The sequence below is a fragment of the Corvus moneduloides genome, chromosome 8 (genome assembly GCF_009650955.1).
Source record: "Corvus moneduloides isolate bCorMon1 chromosome 8, bCorMon1.pri, whole genome shotgun sequence".
Lineage (NCBI taxonomy): Eukaryota > Metazoa > Chordata > Aves > Passeriformes > Corvidae > Corvus > Corvus moneduloides.
The window spans coordinates 14321151-14336877 of record NC_045483.1 but is presented as its reverse complement, the minus strand read 5'-3'; the positions used below and the strand labels follow the sequence as shown (position 1 = coordinate 14336877).

Here is a 15727-nt window from a genome sequence, read left to right as displayed (position 1 = left end):
CCCCAGAGCAAAGGAGGCTTCTTGGCAGGGGGCAGCAGCAGAACAGGAGGACATGGTTTGGGGGCAGAGACACTCGCAGCTCTCTGACCTTGTCTTCTTATTTTCCTTCCAGTTACTACATAGATGGTCGAGTGGCCAAAGTGACAGACTTCCTGAAAACACGCCTGCTAGACACACTCTCAGACCAGATCAGGAAAATCCAGAAGGTGAGCGAGTGCAAAGGGTCTGCAGGGGCGAGGGGGCACTGTGCCTGCAGTGCCTGGGCTCAGCATCGCCACACTCGCAGGGGAGCTGGCGTGGGGTAGGGAGGGAGAGTGGCTGCTGGGCCCTGTGCTCCCCCCCAAAATGCAGCCAGCCCTCATTCAGGGCTGAAACACCAAGCATGGGGTGAAACACCAGGCAGCACAAAGCCTGGCCCCAGGGTGGGATGTGCGGCGGGTTTTGAGGGAAGTGGCCACAGGCTGCAGAACAGCATGGGCTGTGCAGGTGTGCCGGGACACAGGCTGGATGCACAGGGCAGGAACAAACCCCATGCAAAGACTGGCTTGAGTCTCCCATCCATCTATTCTTGAAGGGAGCAGCATGAAATGAGGGAGAAACTGAACTTGCTCCCCAGGACAAGGAGAGGAGTGAGCAGCCAGGTGGTACCAAACCCTCCTGAGCACAGCTGGTGCTGTGTCTGCTCAGGAGGGGACTCTACTGCCATATCTTGCCCCACTTGCTCACAGTGCCTGGAAATGTTGCTTGCAGAGTAGTGACAGGTGCATTCCCAGAGTGATTCTCACTAGTGGAGAATCGTGACCATTATGAACAACTTTCCTTTTTCCCTGATGATCATGTTTTGACTGTCAAAAAACCAAGCTGTTGCTGGCCTGCAGTGTCAGAGTCCATGGCTCTGCCTGACTCATGAGTGCTCCTTTCCTCACTGGTCTGGGGGACCTACACGACAAGGGCTTTGCAGGGTCCCCCTGCTTTGGCTGATACAGCGGCCAGGGCTGTGACTGACACACTCAGCTGTCAGTCCTGGAAGAAATAAGGAACACCTAGTGAGTGAAAAAGGCCTTAGGGATTGGAGGAGATGTCCATCCATCCATCTTGTCTAGGTTTTCAACTCTTACCGCTCGCCACAATGTCTCACTTGTAATTCCTGCAGGGAGAAACCATAGAATGAGTAAACAACTCAAAGAGGCCCTGGGAAAGGGGATGAGAGGGTCAGTGCAGGGAGGAGAGAAGCTGCTTGCTGAGCCCTCTGGCACAAGCTGGGAGCCATCCACGTATGTGGATGATACTCCTGCTGTGGGGGAGGCATGACACAGTGGCCAGTGGAATCACTGTGTCACAAGCAAGAGACCCCCACTGGGGGTATAATACCCTGCCAAAAGTGGTGACATGTGTCCCACCTCTGCTGCGGGTTGGAGCCTGCTGGGAATGGAGTGGGACTCCATCCATTCCCAGACCAGAAGCAGCAAGGAGCTGCCCTTGGTGAAGTTTAGGGGAACCTTCGCACCCATGGGCCAGAATTTGGCCCGGACAGGGCAGGGCTGGGAAAGGCTCTCCTGGGAATGCCAGTGTGGCTGAGCAAAAGCACAGCACTGGGTGCTAATGGCCTCCAGCTTGGCTCTGAGTCCGTGCATCCTGCCGGGGCTGATTAGAGCAGCTGGACTTGTCCACTTCCCTGTTTTATTGCTTCCTCTCCGACCGGGGAAGGTGGCGGGCTTAGATAATTACAGGCAGGATGCCAACACCTCTGGGGCTTCAGTCAGGGTTGTCGACTCTCACAGGCTGTGAGTGGGAGGCAGCCCAGAGCTGGCGTATTTAACATCTTTGAGGGATCCCAGTCCATCCAGCACATTCCAGCGCTCCTCACTAATGGGGCAGGATCCATCAGGCTGCGCAGAGCGTTCCTGGGGCCGCTGGGTTTGCAGACATCTGGTCGTGGGAGCTTGTCACCCGGCCTGGAGAAGTGGGATTGCAGGAGAGAAGATAGGGTGTGGTGCCGAAGGTTGCTCAGGCTGGGAGAGGGCAGCTCTGGCCATCTGAGCCCTCCTGTCCCATCTGGCACTCACAGATGTCTGTTCACAGGTTCACTGCTGGCTGAAGCCTTGTAAGGGGTGAGCCAGCATGCTCAGACCTGCATGTCCCACCTGTGCCACAGACCCTTCAGGTGGCAAAGCAGCCCCTGCCCAGCTGTGGGACTGACTATCTGTGACTGGAGGAATCCCACTGCTTTCTCATCTTTAATCCATGTGGCTCCAGTATGTGACCCAGTGCTCCCACACTGCAGAGCCACTGGGGCTCAGGGGCTCTCCATGGCTGGCAGCCACCTTGAAAGGGGGTAGGGAGAGCTAAGGCAACATGAGAGTGCAGTCTGTGGGATGGAGTGCAAGGGGAGACCAAAGGGGAAGAGCAGGGTCTGGGACTGGGAACATGAGAGTACATTTGGGAGCAGCTCCAGAAGATGCAAGTGGACATGTGGCAGTGGCAGGAAAGAGTGAGGAATAGTGTCCCCCCACCCGGCCAAGGTAAAGACACAGAGTGACGTGCCATGCCCAGGCAGGCACTGACTGTCCAGCAGCGCCATCACCAAAAGTCTCCACAAGTCTTCCCAGGGTGTGGGACAGGAAATGTATGCCTTGGCTTTGAATCACAGGTTCCCCAGGGTAATTTTGGTTACTTTTGTCTCTCACGCAGGTAGTGAACACGTACACACCAGGGAAGAAGATCTGGCTGGAAGGTGTTGGCACGACCTCAGCTGGAGGCATGAACAACCTCTCCGATTCATATGCAGCTGGGTTCCTGTGAGTGACACTGGCTTGCCAGCACCAGGGCACTGCCACCTCCATGGGCTCTGCAGGCTGAGGTGCTGCAAAGGCACTGCAGCTGGGAGAGGGCAAGCTCCATGCCCAGAGACCCCCTCAGTACTCCCTGGTAGCCTGAGTATTGTTAACTTCTCCATTTCATCCCTATTACCCCTCCTCAGCTCTGCTTTCCATTTTCTCTCCTTTGAAGCTACAACCATTCCTGGCTCCTGGGGCTTGTTCACTGGCATAGCCCCACAGCCTGGACATCCTGCTGCAAAGCCCCACTTCAGATCTTCAGAGCTGGCTGTGATAATGAAAGATGGAGGAGGATTATCTAAGCTTTTCAGGGAAGCACAGGGACATGCCTGGGCTACCAAGGCTGTGGCAGGCTGTGAGAGTTGAAGATCTTGCCCAGGGAGTGTGAGAAGGCAGGCCAGTGCAAAGGTCTGGTCTGCCCTGCTCAGACAGAGAGTGCAGAATGCTGGCAGGCTGGGGGAGCACCCCAGGCTCTGGGCAGAGGGCTGAGATATTGGGGTGCACACAGAGGCTCAGGCACAGGTTTGGGACATGCAAGCTGGGCACAGCTGGGGCAGGGGGAGAAACATGCAGACTTGCTGGGGCAGGGATAGTGGGAGCCAGTTAATGCCCAGCTCACTAAACCCTCTGGAGACTTCAGCTCAGGTGCTGAAGCAGGGATCAGGTCAGATGCATGAGAGCAGCTGTGCCACTGGGACCAGGCAACCCCCCATGGTGCTCCCCCAGCCCCCCCCCCCCCATGGTGCCCCAGCTCTGTTCCCTCTGTCCCCAGGTGGCTGAACACGCTGGGCTTGCTGGCCAGCCAGGGCATCGACGTGGTGGTGCGGCATTCCTTCCTCGACCACGGCCACAACCACCTGGTGGACCAGAACTTCAACCCCTTGCCGGTAGGTCTGCCCAGGGATGTCGTGCTGGTGCTGCCTTCTCCTTGCACATTTGGGGAGGTTCTCTCCTTGTGGCGTCTCTGAACTCTGCTGGAAAATGAATTTTCCAGATCTGTTCCTTAGAGTGTTAATAGGAGATGTTAGTTCATGTCAAGTGCAACATGTTGGAGGCAGATGGGAGAGTGATACCTCTGTAGCTGAAATTTCATCTAATGCCTCAGGGTCCATAGCACAGGAGGGAGGCTGGTGCCACTGAGGGGTGCCAGGGCAGGCTGGCGAGTCGGAGGGATGGATGTGGCAGGATTACCATGCATGGCATGGGGCATCAGCTGGATTGCTAGTGTTGAGCTGGCCATGGAGAAGCCAGGATGGAGCTTCAGCACCTGATTTCAGACCTCTAGAAACCAAGGTGAAAGCTTCACCGTGAGCAGTGGTCCTCACCAGTGCCCCACAAAATCCCTCACTCTTCAGAAACACCTGGGCAGAGGGGAACTCCCAGAACACATGGGGCTGATAAGGAAACCATATGAAAAACCCTGTTAGAAGTAGCAGGTTTCCTTTTCCTCTGGGGCTTAGTAAATACACTGCCTTGTAAGCAGAGAGCCTGGCAGAGCGGCTGGGTGCTCTGCATCTCCCCTAGAAGGGATTGGTCCATGACCCAGCAGACACTGCCAGCAGGCTGGGGATCCCTGTCGGAGATGTGCACAACCCTGACACTGTGAGCCTGCCCTCGGTGCTGTGCCGGGATCTCAGGGTGGCTGCAGGGGAGCAAAGTCTGAGGGAGCTGCATCTCAGTCAGCTCTACCTACTCAGGCGATGAAAACAGCATCCCTGCAACAGCATCCCTGAGCATCAGGCTGGCTCCAGAGAGCAAACCAGTGAGCAGGAGGGCAGGCCCACTGCCTGCGCTGCTCTGGGTATCTCCTGGAGCACCTTGGTCTGCTCCCACATGCAGCCTTCCAGCAGGCACACCTGCCAGCTCTGGGGGCCCAGGTGGGGAGAGCCTGGGGGGCTTTGAGCTTTGTTTGAGATGAACCTGAGCCTGCAGCTAGCACTTGATGGTTTTCTCCTGAAGAGCCAATTTCCCTGGCCAAGCCACATCACCCCCTCTCCCAGGGCTTCAGGGCCCCCTGGATTGCTCCTGGCTGGACAGGTGCAGGCCAGCTCCTGCCTGCTGGGTGCACAAGGGCAGCAGGTGGCTGTGGCCAGCTCTCCTGGCACAGGGGGTCAGAGGGTGGCCCATGGCCAGCTCTCTTGGCACAGCGGGGCAGCGGCCCAGAGTGGCTGGAGAAGGAGTGCAGTTCAGAACGGGATTAAAGCCAGGGAAGGAGTTAGAGGAATAAACCCCGGGCTGTTAAACACAATGGAAGTCTTTAACTTGGATTTTGCTGTTGTTTTAAAGATAAGTCTCCCAATACATTAGATGCCAATTGCTGTCATGATTGTTTCTTCACTCTCCCATGTGCTTCAGCACTGATCCCACATCCCACCACAGTTTCTTCCTGCACAAACTCTGGCGGGTGCTTCCACGACCCTTTTCTCTGCACTCCTGTGCTATAGAAGAGCCACAGGCAGGTGAAAACCGACAAAGGGTTTAAAAGCTGCAAACACCATAAAGCCCAGCAAGACCGGGCCGTGACCTGCTCCGCGGGATAGCTGCTGCTCTTTTCCCGTGGGAGCTATCAGGAAGATAAAAGCCGCTGGCTGTACCTGTGCGGGGCCGCGGCGCTGTGAAATACAATCTGCTCATTAGCTGCCATGACAAAGAGGTTTCCGAACGCCGGCTGGGCGTGAGGCAGCTCTCAGCTGCCTGCTGAGAGAAGGGCTGCACCGCCGCGGCATCAATCACAGCTCCAGCTGGCAGCTCCTCAGGGAGCTGGGAGCCAGGCCTGGGCTCCCCAGAGCAGTCTTTGCACCTTCTCCTCCTCTGCCGCTGCTGATGCCTCAGGTGGCAGCAGTGTGGCCAAGGGGCACTGAAGCTTCTCAGTGAAATTAGGAAGATGCTCACATCTCTGCTGGGCTTCCCACACACAGCTGACTCATGAGCTAAGTGGTATTTTGTGGCTTTGTGGATATCTTGCAAGAGACCTGGTCATTGTGTGCCCCTCCAGGTCCTTCACTCATGGAAGGGCAGCTTGAGTGCCCATCCTGGTTGCCAGAATTGCCTGTCCACTCTCCCTCTGAGCTCAAGTGTTTTACTGCCTTGTTATTTTTGAGATAACATTTTCATGTATGGTTGGAGTGCTTTTTCTTCCTGAATGATTGGGGCAGTCAGCTGTATAATAGTCAAAGGAGCCCTTCAAATAAAGCCTTTTGCAGGTACATCAGTCTGCCTGCCTGCACTTAAACCTGTACATGTGTGGGAGTAAGGAGTGGAGGGAAGGAGGGCAGGAGCAGCACCAATACTCGCTCTTCACAGGGCAGTGCCTTCGAAATGCTGATCTGGCATTTAGTACCTCTAGGATCATTTCAGGCATGCAACGTACATACTCTATCTCTCTTTCCTTAATATCTCTCTGAAACAGTCCAGAGGGAAGCAATACATTTATTTCACCCCAGGCAGGCATGAGATTTCTCTTCATATTCTTACAGAATGTTAAAGACCTTTTTCAGTGCTCTTCCACGTGGCACTCACTACTTTTTTATCCATCCCTGATATTGATTTCTGCTCCTTTAATGTACAATGCTGTAAGGTTATATCTATGCAGAGAAAAAACTTGGGCATAGTTCTAGGCAGGGTTTGAGGAACACAAACTCCAAAGAGAAGCCAAAGCTGAAAACCAGACTTCCATTTCCTGTGGCTCCTCATGGGGCCTAAAGAGCTCCTCTTCCCCTGAAGAGTATGGGCGGTGAGATACTGGGTTTGGTAGACACTTAAAGCTCTTTTCTGCATATAAGATTCATATGCAGGATAAGGAAGTCCTGGAGGGATCAAGGGTGAATCGACAGCAGGGGCTGCCTGCTCAGCTGTGGTGGTAGAAGACAATATGATATTGCCTGTGAATTGATGGCGTCCTTGAGAAAGCATCACAGCAGTGCGAAGGTCTGTGCCCAATGGTGCTGTGATCAGATGCTTGGATGCTGCGGGTGATTTTTTACCTCCTTGGCTTTGCCCAAAGGCACTGAGGAGAACACAATGGGAAAGAATATCACTGTCTGTCCTGGAGGAGGGAGGGCCCTGGGCTCACACTAGGTCTATCTGACCTGTTCCGAGCACCTCCCCACTGGGGAATGGGTTGCCCCCTTCCCCCCCCCCAGGTTTCCGGATCCCGCAGTTTCCGAGTCCGAGGAGGCAAGGGGCCCTCCGGTGAGGTGCCAGGAGCGGGAGCGGGTCCCCGGCCGCGCTCCCGCCGGCTGCACGTACACGCTCCCCGGTGCGCTCATTAGCTGAGCTGGCTTGGCAGGAGGCGCTGCTAATTGCAGCTGAAGGTCCCAGCCGGCTCCCCAGTCGGTACCTCTCCCGCCCCCGCGCTGCCCCCGAGGGGGTCCTCCCCAGGCCAGGGCTGCGGGGGCTGGGTCCTTGCCCACCTGTGCCCATGCCCGCCCCGAAGGGCCAGGGGAATCCAGCCCTGCTGCTGCACCCGCCCATCTGCACGTCCAGCACTGTCACCGCGCAGCGCACATGCAGCCGGCCGAGCTGCCAGAGCAGCGCTGTGGCTGCTGTTGCCCCCGCGGCGACCCTCGGCTGCAGGTCACTGTCTAGGACAGGGTGCTCAGGTCGGACTGCAGCGTGCCATGTGCCATGTGCCATGTGCCATGTGCCATGCCGTCAGAGGCACGGTCCCAAGTCTGGGAGTGGCAAGGGGTGGGGAGAGTGAGGAGGTTCAATGGAGCGCGCACACACACGGAAGCTGTTCCTGATGACTGTAAGTCTGCTGCGCGGCCGTCTGGCACCCCCATCTGCCCTGCACGCTGGAGCACTAGCTCTGGTGGGAGTGATGCCTGCAGGCAGGGAAGGGGTGGGAGAGGCAAGGACTGGCAGGAGCTGTTGTTACAGGACGTTTGCTCTGACCACAGATGGGAGGGATGAAATCCCGGGCAGTTCAAGTGTGCACGGGGGAAAAGCTCTCCCATGAGATGTCAAGCGAAACCATGGTCTGCTTAAGGCAGAGTGGAAACGGTGCCCTGTGGAAGTCTCCCAGCGAGCCTTGGCACAACTGCCTGGAGCAAGTTTGAGCAGGGCATCCACCACCTTGTCCTTTCCATCATGTCTCAAGGACTGAGGCATTGTCTGCTTTCTGCACTCTGTCTCCTTCCAGGAGTTCCAGGTTAGCTCTGAGGATCATTGTATCTGTGAACAAGGAGACAGATTTAAAGCACCTAAACTCTGCTCGCTGTCACAGTGGGTAATGGGGCCTTTCCCTCTTGGTGCATCAGAAAAAAAGGTCTCTGAAGTGCAGATGCATGGACTCTCAAATGAATCAAAGCCATGCTGTGGCTAGCAGCTCTGGCACCCACCCACCGGAGCTGCAAGACATGTGCAGAGCTGGAGCTGGACTGTTCCTCCTGCACTGGAGGATGGGGCAGAGACAAACTCCATCTGGGACCAGCAGCAGCAGCAGCTTGGTCTTGGAAGGACAGACACAGCCACTGCCCACATCTCCCAGAGGCACTATGCTAGTGTGAAACCTGCCCACCTTGGTCACAAAGCCATCCCAGGGCTGTGGATGAGGTGGGGCAGAAGGACCATTCCCAGAGTAGATTTGTGCTCTGGAAGAACAGGAAACAGAAAAATTGCATTTGGTTTCCAAGCCCTGTGATCTGGCAGCTCCGCTCCCTTCCTGTAGCCTCCATCGCCTGGACCCTGTTAGGGAGAGGTGATGACAAAAGAGAGATTTGGCTGTTCCTCCATCTGCTCAGATCCCAAGAAGGTGGAGGCCACTGGCTGGGGCCAGGCTGTGAAGGGCAGTAGGCAGGGTTCACATCCTACTCGCCACTTTCCTGTTTTCTGGGCAGGCTGTCCCCTCAGTGCCACTGGTGCCTGGCAGCAGTTCCTGTGGCTGTTGCTCCCACGGTAGGAATTTTGCTGTAGATCACTTGCCTGAAGAGAAAGCTGCAGGAAGATGTAAAGGCATAACGCAACGCAGGAAAGAGTGGTGTGAGATGAAGTGTTCGCAGCCGTTAGAGCAGGAAGGAAGAGGATCAGCATGGTGAACGCAACAGATGCCCAGGCAGAGATTGTCAGCAGCTTCAGGGAACTGGTGGTGGGGCTCCTGCAGGGACCTGGCCTCAACAAAAAAGGAATTGGTCAGCATCAGCCATTCCTTTCATGGGCAGAGGTGTCTGGATCAAAGCAAAAGTCTGTCCTGCCCAGGAGGGGCAGAGCACAGGGAAGATCCAAGGGGCCACTTCTCTGCAGCATCTCTGTGTGCTGCCTCCTCCTCCCCTGCTGGTGCCACCAGCCTCTGGCAGCCCAGTCCACGTGAAGCCCCCTTGTTTGGGGCTAGAAGGAGCCTTGTTCCCCATTCATAGACCCTCTCTGGAGTGTCCCCCATGGTGCTCACTCACAGACGTCCCCAGTACAGCAGCAAATGTTGTAGGAGACTCCTCAGTTCTCCAGAACCTCCACACAAGGAGGGGGCACACACAGGACAGCAAAGAGATCATGTCCCTGAGGGTGGGGGCATGAGAGCTCGCGAGGGCAGCATTAGTGTCTGCAGCTGATGATTTTGACTTCAGAAAAAAGTTTTTCCCTTTGGGATGAGGCTCTGCCCCGCTCTGCTTGTCACAGGACCTTGTACAGCATTTGGCTGAGAAAACCTTTAACTCCCCCTTAAGAAGCACATAAAACTCAGGGATAACTTTAAAAGCAGAATTATCCAGCCTTGCTGAAGGAACAAGCAGCTATGGCTTGAACAGGATGTAAGGACCTCCGCAGGGAGAAAGCTTTGGATGGTGAGGATCTCTTTAATCTAGTGGAAAAAGAAAGAACAAGAACCACCGGTTGGAAGCTGAAGCCAGACAAATTCAAGACAAAAATAAGGAGTTAACAGTGCGGATATGCAACTGCCAGAAGAGGCTCCTTGGGAAGCAGCAGCTTCTCCATCCCTTCAAGTCTTCACAACCACAATCACTACCTTTCTGTAAGATGCTTTTGCCAAAAACAAGCCATCAGGCTCAACAAAGGGATAAAAGAGCAAAGCTCTCTGTCCTGTGATGTTCAGAGCAGCCAGCCGTTATCTCCGTACAGGTTGCTGGGACTGTGGAAAAATGCAGATGAAGGTGCAGGAATGGAGCTCTCTGTAACAGGCTGTTGAAACTCGAGTGTGCCTAAGGCACAGGGGAAGAACTTGGGCAGCTTCAGAAGCGAGAAGAAGCAATAGGAAGAGGAATAGGGTGAGCAGCAGCCAGCTGATGCTGCTGGTGACTTGGGAACAGAGAGCTATGCCCTGGCAGCCCCAGCCAGAGGAGGCTGTGCACCACGGGCTCACAGCCAACTCGTTTGAAGTTCAGCAGCCTTTGCTGGTTACAGTCCCCAGGAGACTGAAGGGCTATGGCTCTCTTACTCTGGTTTTCTGGTTATGGAAACGTCTTCTCACACGTGGAGAGCGCGGAGCTGAACAAACTCAGGTGGGCAGCAGAGCTGCTTTGCTGCCTCTAGGAGAGAGTGTGGGGATAACTCCTGCACTTCTCCTGATGGCTCTGCAGACAAGAGGGTCTGGCTAATAGTTCTGCCTCAGGGTCTGCCTAATCAACCTTGTTTCCAAAAGCTGAAGTCTCTAAACTTTCTCCAATGAAGTAAAATGTGCAAAGAGATCAAGTGGGACCCTCTGGGCTTTCCCTCTCTAGTGGAAAGCTTGTACGTCTCACTGGCCCCATGGGGCTCAGAAGATGAGGCTCCCTGAGCTCTGCACATCAGCTCACTCAACACAAGCACCCCTCCTGCCCACAAATCAGGGGTTCCAGACAGGAGAGCTCCTGAGGCACAGGAGGGCTTTGCCTTCAGGTGCTCCTCACCTGCAGTGCTGCTTGATGGGTCTGCAAAGCAATTAAACCAAGAAAGATCCCTCAATTCCCGTGGGACTAATAGCAAACCAGATTCCTCTCTGCTATACCCCCTCTACTGCTACAGCTGTATTGCTGGCTCAGCCCTCTCAGTAAGAGTCTTCTGTGACTTCAAAAGACAAATCCTTTCTGCAGTTGCACTGATTGGAGCAACCTGTCTCCCTGGACATTGCTGGAGCTGCCCCTGACAGGATGTCCAGCCCACACTGCATGTCCTTGCAAGGGGTGTGTGGGCACTGCCAGCCTGGGGAACTTGCTTGCACAGGCTGTGCCACATGGGAGTAGGTGCCACCTGCTGTCGGGGGCTCAGGAAGAGGTCACTGATAGTGGAAAAGCCACCCTGATTGCAGCCAAACTGGGTTTCAAGAGCAGCTATTTCCCAAGCTTGTCTCATTTGAACAGGAGCTGGTAGCTGCAGGTGCCCAGCGGCCCTGGTGTGATTTTTACTGGGGCTCACTCATGCCAGTGGAAGGAGCAGCCCTGGAGCATCAGCCCAGCTGGGGAAAATGCAGGTTTGTTTCAGTCGTGCTAGGTGTGTGTGTGTAATTCATCATCCAAGTGCTTGGTGTCACCAGGTCCTGGTAATTTATTGCAAATAACATCATTTTGGCCTCTCCCAGAAGTGGATTTGAGATGATGCGAAAAGCTGCAGCTGTCTTCAGTGCTCCCCTGCAGTGAGCTGAAGAGCTCAAGTGCCTTGAGACCAGTGCTGACAACTCCTTTTTCAGCCCCGGGTCATTTTTCTGGCCCTCCTTTGAACTCTCTTTGGTATTTTCACATCCTTCTTGAAACTGAGACTTCGGAGCTAGCTTTGCCAGCAAGGTGAGGTAAAATCACTGCTCTCCCCTCTCATCTCCTGCAGATGTTGGAGGGACACAGTGGTCCTTGCACTGCCCTGGAGGCATTGCCTGTGCTGAAATAACTGCACACTCAGCCATGATCACCTCATACTTTGCAGAACAGCTCACCCTAAATCACTGCTGACTGTCTCACCCATCTCATGGCACCTGCATGGGAGTTTCTTCTCAGAAAAGCTGGGTACCCTTAGCTGGGCCAGAAGCTCACAAAACATAGCCAAAACTTTTCAGAGAGACAAGCATCTGTCCTCGTGCCCGGCTGGGGACATGCTGAATGGCACAGCTCTGCCCATGAGCCATCATGGCAGGAGCCTGGGGCTTGACTCCCCCAGCTCTGCAGGGTTTGTCAGAGCATCCTTGGGAAGGGCGTGTGCTGAGATGTGAGATTTGGCAGCAGCTGGGGCAGGTCATGGGGCTGGGCAGCTCCCAGCATCCCCACATTACAAACCTTGCTGCTGCTGAGCTTTGAGAGTGGAGGGACACTAATGTCAAAGCAGCAAATCTCTGGGGACCACCCAGCCCAGAGGGGTGGGTGCTCAGCTGGAGGCTGGAGCTGCTGGTGCCAGCTCCCCATGGAGGCAAGACCATCAAGAGTCCCCTGCAGAATACCTCTTGAGATCCATATGGAAATTCTGAGGGCAGACACTGAGAGTCTGGCCTCTATCACCCCCATCACTTGTGGGTGAAAGCAGCATCTCATCAGTGGAAATATGGAGAGGAGGTGAGAAAGCCCAAGAGGGCTTCTAGAAAAGGCCTAAGAGCCTGAGCTGACAAGGTAGCTCAGGACACCAGACTTAGTTTTAACTCATGACCATGGGACTAAATGCTGAAGTCTGCACTTAGCTTTGTCCTCACTGCAAACTCAAATAGTTACTCATCTAATGACTCCGCTAATCAGGGTGGCTGGCCAGAGAGACAGCAGTACTCTTTCTCCTGCCTGCTGTGAGCCTGAGCAGCACAGGCTGGCACTGCTTCCCACAGAAGCTTGGTGCAGGCAGGGACATCCCCAGGCTGTAGAGTAGCCCAACAAGCCAGCAGGGTCAGGGACAGTGGCGTGGCCTCGTTTACAGCACACATAAGCAGCATTAAGCAACTGCAGCTCGTTCTCCCTGGGCGCTTTGGCCTTGTGGCTGAGCCTTCTCAGGCTACACGAGCCTCTCCTCACTCTCCTCTTCACACTCACATCTCCTTCGGGGCCCAGAGTTTGCAGAGGAAGCAGTTACCAGGCTGGTGTGGCACAAAGCCCCGTGGTTTTGGCTGGGAGTAGCAAGAAGAGAACAGAAGGTGGCTTTTCCTCTAGCATTGTGCCAAGATCTTACCCAGAAAGTGAGAAGTGTGTCTGGATCTCTCTTTGCCAGACCAGCTAAGTGCTGATGGAACAGATCAGCTTCTGCTGAGCTGGAAAGAGCATGGGGCTGGCAGTCCCATCTGGCTGGTGGGTTTTGGCCTTATGCTGGTCACTGGTGCCCCGCTGCTCGGTTTTATATGCCGACCTCTTTACCCAAAATGCATGTTAATCAGGGGTTGTGTGAGGGCTCCCCACAGACAGGACGGATAACTGAGTCTATATGAGATATCTGCACTTCCACCTGCCCATTCTGCCCTGCATCCGGAGGCCTGGAGACCCCATTCCCAACCACATGCCCTTCTGCGATGCAAGACCCCTTCCTCGCACTATCCTGACCACGTGGGGCTTTCCTTGCCCTTCCCAGGCACTGTGCAGAGCCACAGGGTGCTTGTTCAGTACTCATTTCCTCCTCGCTGTGCAGGTCAGACCTGAGGAGCAGAGCAGCCCCTGGTGCTACTGTGACCATCGTTGCTGGATGTTTGACAGGCCCAGCAGGGAGGGGGATCATCCCAATTGCCCTGGGGCACATGGCCGCTCTAGGATATCCAGTCTGAGCTGTTCAGAGGGTGTTCATCCAGAGTGCTCATGTGTGTGAAGGTGCCTCAGCACCCACAGGCAGCCCTCAGAGAAGCAGGGCGAGGCTCCATCTCCCCAGCATCACCTGGTGTGCCTGGAGCAGCAGCGGGGCCAGAGCCCCATCCTGCAGAACAGCAGGCAAGGGCCTGAGCCTGCCCTTTCCCTTCCCACAACCCTGCTTCATTTACCACACACCTCCCAGCTTCTGCAGCGGATGAGTGGGGGGCCCTGCCGGCAGCGGCCTCCGTCACCACACAGCCTCACCTCCCTCCCCAGGGCTTGGGGCCCATCCTGTGTGCCGAGCGAGGCCGTGCCCTGCGGGAAAAAGTAGTGTGTGGTGACGTAATTAAGGCTGCACCATTTATGCGTGTAGGGTCTGAGCATTTCCTCTTTCTTGACTGCTTGGCTTCCCCATGCTCCACAGGAGGCTTTAAAATGGGAGAAATACCTCTGGAAAGCTGAGCACCCTCAGCAATCCCAAAAGCTGATGTGCCATGAACAGAGACAAAGAGCAGGGGAGAGCTCTGGTGTGCTCCAGCTCTGTGTAAAGAGTGGGGGAAGAGCCTGCTCCAGTGACATCACCACCCTGTGTGCATCAGCTGGAGCTGGTGTGCAGCTCCACAGCACGGCTATGTGTGCGTCCATGGGTATGTGCAAGGGTACTCATGCTGCCCCCCATGCTCTGCAACCCAGCCAAAAGCTGAGCTCCTTCAGAGGGTACCCACGTCTCTCAGCGTGGGCAATGTATTCCTCCCTGAATCTCTTCCCTGGAAACATCCATGCCATCATGGCTTGGACCGCTCAAAAAAAAGCTCATCCCAAGGCAGACATCTGGCACACAACATTTTCACCCCAACAGCCAGAATTTTGCCAGGCTGCAAGCCGGGGAGCCAGCCTTTCCTGCCCACGCCCTCTGTGAGTAGGGGCTGTTGTGCTGCTGACTGTCCCCTTTGCCCCCCAGGACTACTGGCTGTCCCTACTCTACAAGCGCCTCATTGGTCCTAAGGTGCTGGCGATCCACGTGGCCGGTCTCCAGAGGAAACCCCGGCCCGGCAGAGTCATTCGAGACAAGCTCCGGATTTATGCCCACTGCACCAGCTACCACAAGTAAGCGGAGCAAGGAAGGCTGAGGGTTACAGGGTGGGATAAGTGGTATCCCCAGGAGATGGGGACCGACAAGGACACGCTGGGGCAGGTTGGCTTCCCAGGATACTCACTCAGGTGCTGCTCTGGCCGCTGTCACACTGAAGGGAGAGCGCCGGGATGGCGATGCCTCCGATGAAAGTCGTGGCAAGCCCGCGCCTGGGAACGGGGCCGGCTGGGACCGGTGCAGTGGCCGCCGGGCAGCCTGGGCAGCAGAGATCAAGGGAATGGATTTCACACGAGGGGCCCCCGGTCGGTCGGGTTACTCGCCAGGCCGCGCTGCCGGGGAGCCTGGCCTGGTTATTGTTTCGCTGATAAGGTCTTTGAAAGCACCTCAGCGAGCCGGGGGGGCGGCCACCTCCTCCGCGGACACAAGTTGCTATTGTGGAGGAGGAGAAGCTGTTTCTTTACACAGTCCAGATGCTTTCAACATGCCTCCAGCTCGGTAGGAAACCTTGTCCAGTAACTGACAGGTGCAAAGTGCTTTATAGCCTTTGTTTGGGGCTGCCTGATTAGGCAGGGACAGAGGATCAGTGTCTAGACCTGTCTGTCAGGTGCCTGGGGTGGAGGGGGCAGACGCCATTCACGCACAGAGCTCCCCTCCGTTCTCAGCCTCCTCCTTGCAAGGCTGCGGGAGCTGTCCTGGGACTGACACTCTGTCCTGGGCCACCCCCACTCTGGACACCGTTGCAGCATCCTCCTGTGCAGTGTCACTGCTGGCTGAAGAGGGGGGTTGAAAGGTGTTGTCACAGAGCCAGGCTTCATGATGGGAAGGTGGCATCTCCCTGTGAAGGGGCAGCAGGATGGTGAATCTGGATGTCTGCACGAGGCCAGTTCTTGCAGAGACCCCCAAGCCCCTTCTTGGACGTGATGCTCCTTGGGCACACGGCAGTGCAGCCCTCATCTCCCACTCTCCCCTTTGCAGTCACAACTATGTCCGGGGATCCATCACCCTTTACATCATCAACCTGCATCGCTCCCGGAAGAAAATCAAGCTGGCAGGGACACTGCGGGATAAGATTGTCCACCAGTACTTGCTGCAGCCCTATGGCAAGGACGGGCTCCACTCCAAGTAAG

General features: G+C 55.6%; 1 protein-coding gene across 3 annotated transcripts in view; it reads left to right on the top strand.

Annotated features, from left to right (window-relative positions):
* The window catches only part of HPSE2 (heparanase 2 (inactive)), a 106485-nt gene that overhangs the window by 89990 nt on the left and 768 nt on the right, over positions 1–15727 (top strand). For all 3 annotated transcript variants that reach the window (XM_032116951.1, XM_032116952.1, XM_032116950.1), the window contains 5 exons: positions 113–206; positions 2692–2798; positions 3610–3724; positions 14469–14614; positions 15576–15722. In XM_032116951.1, coding sequence (XP_031972842.1) covers positions 113–206; positions 2692–2798; positions 3610–3724; positions 14469–14614; positions 15576–15722 — 609 coding nt within the window. The remainder of the gene's footprint in view (positions 1–112; positions 207–2691; positions 2799–3609; positions 3725–14468; positions 14615–15575; positions 15723–15727) is intronic.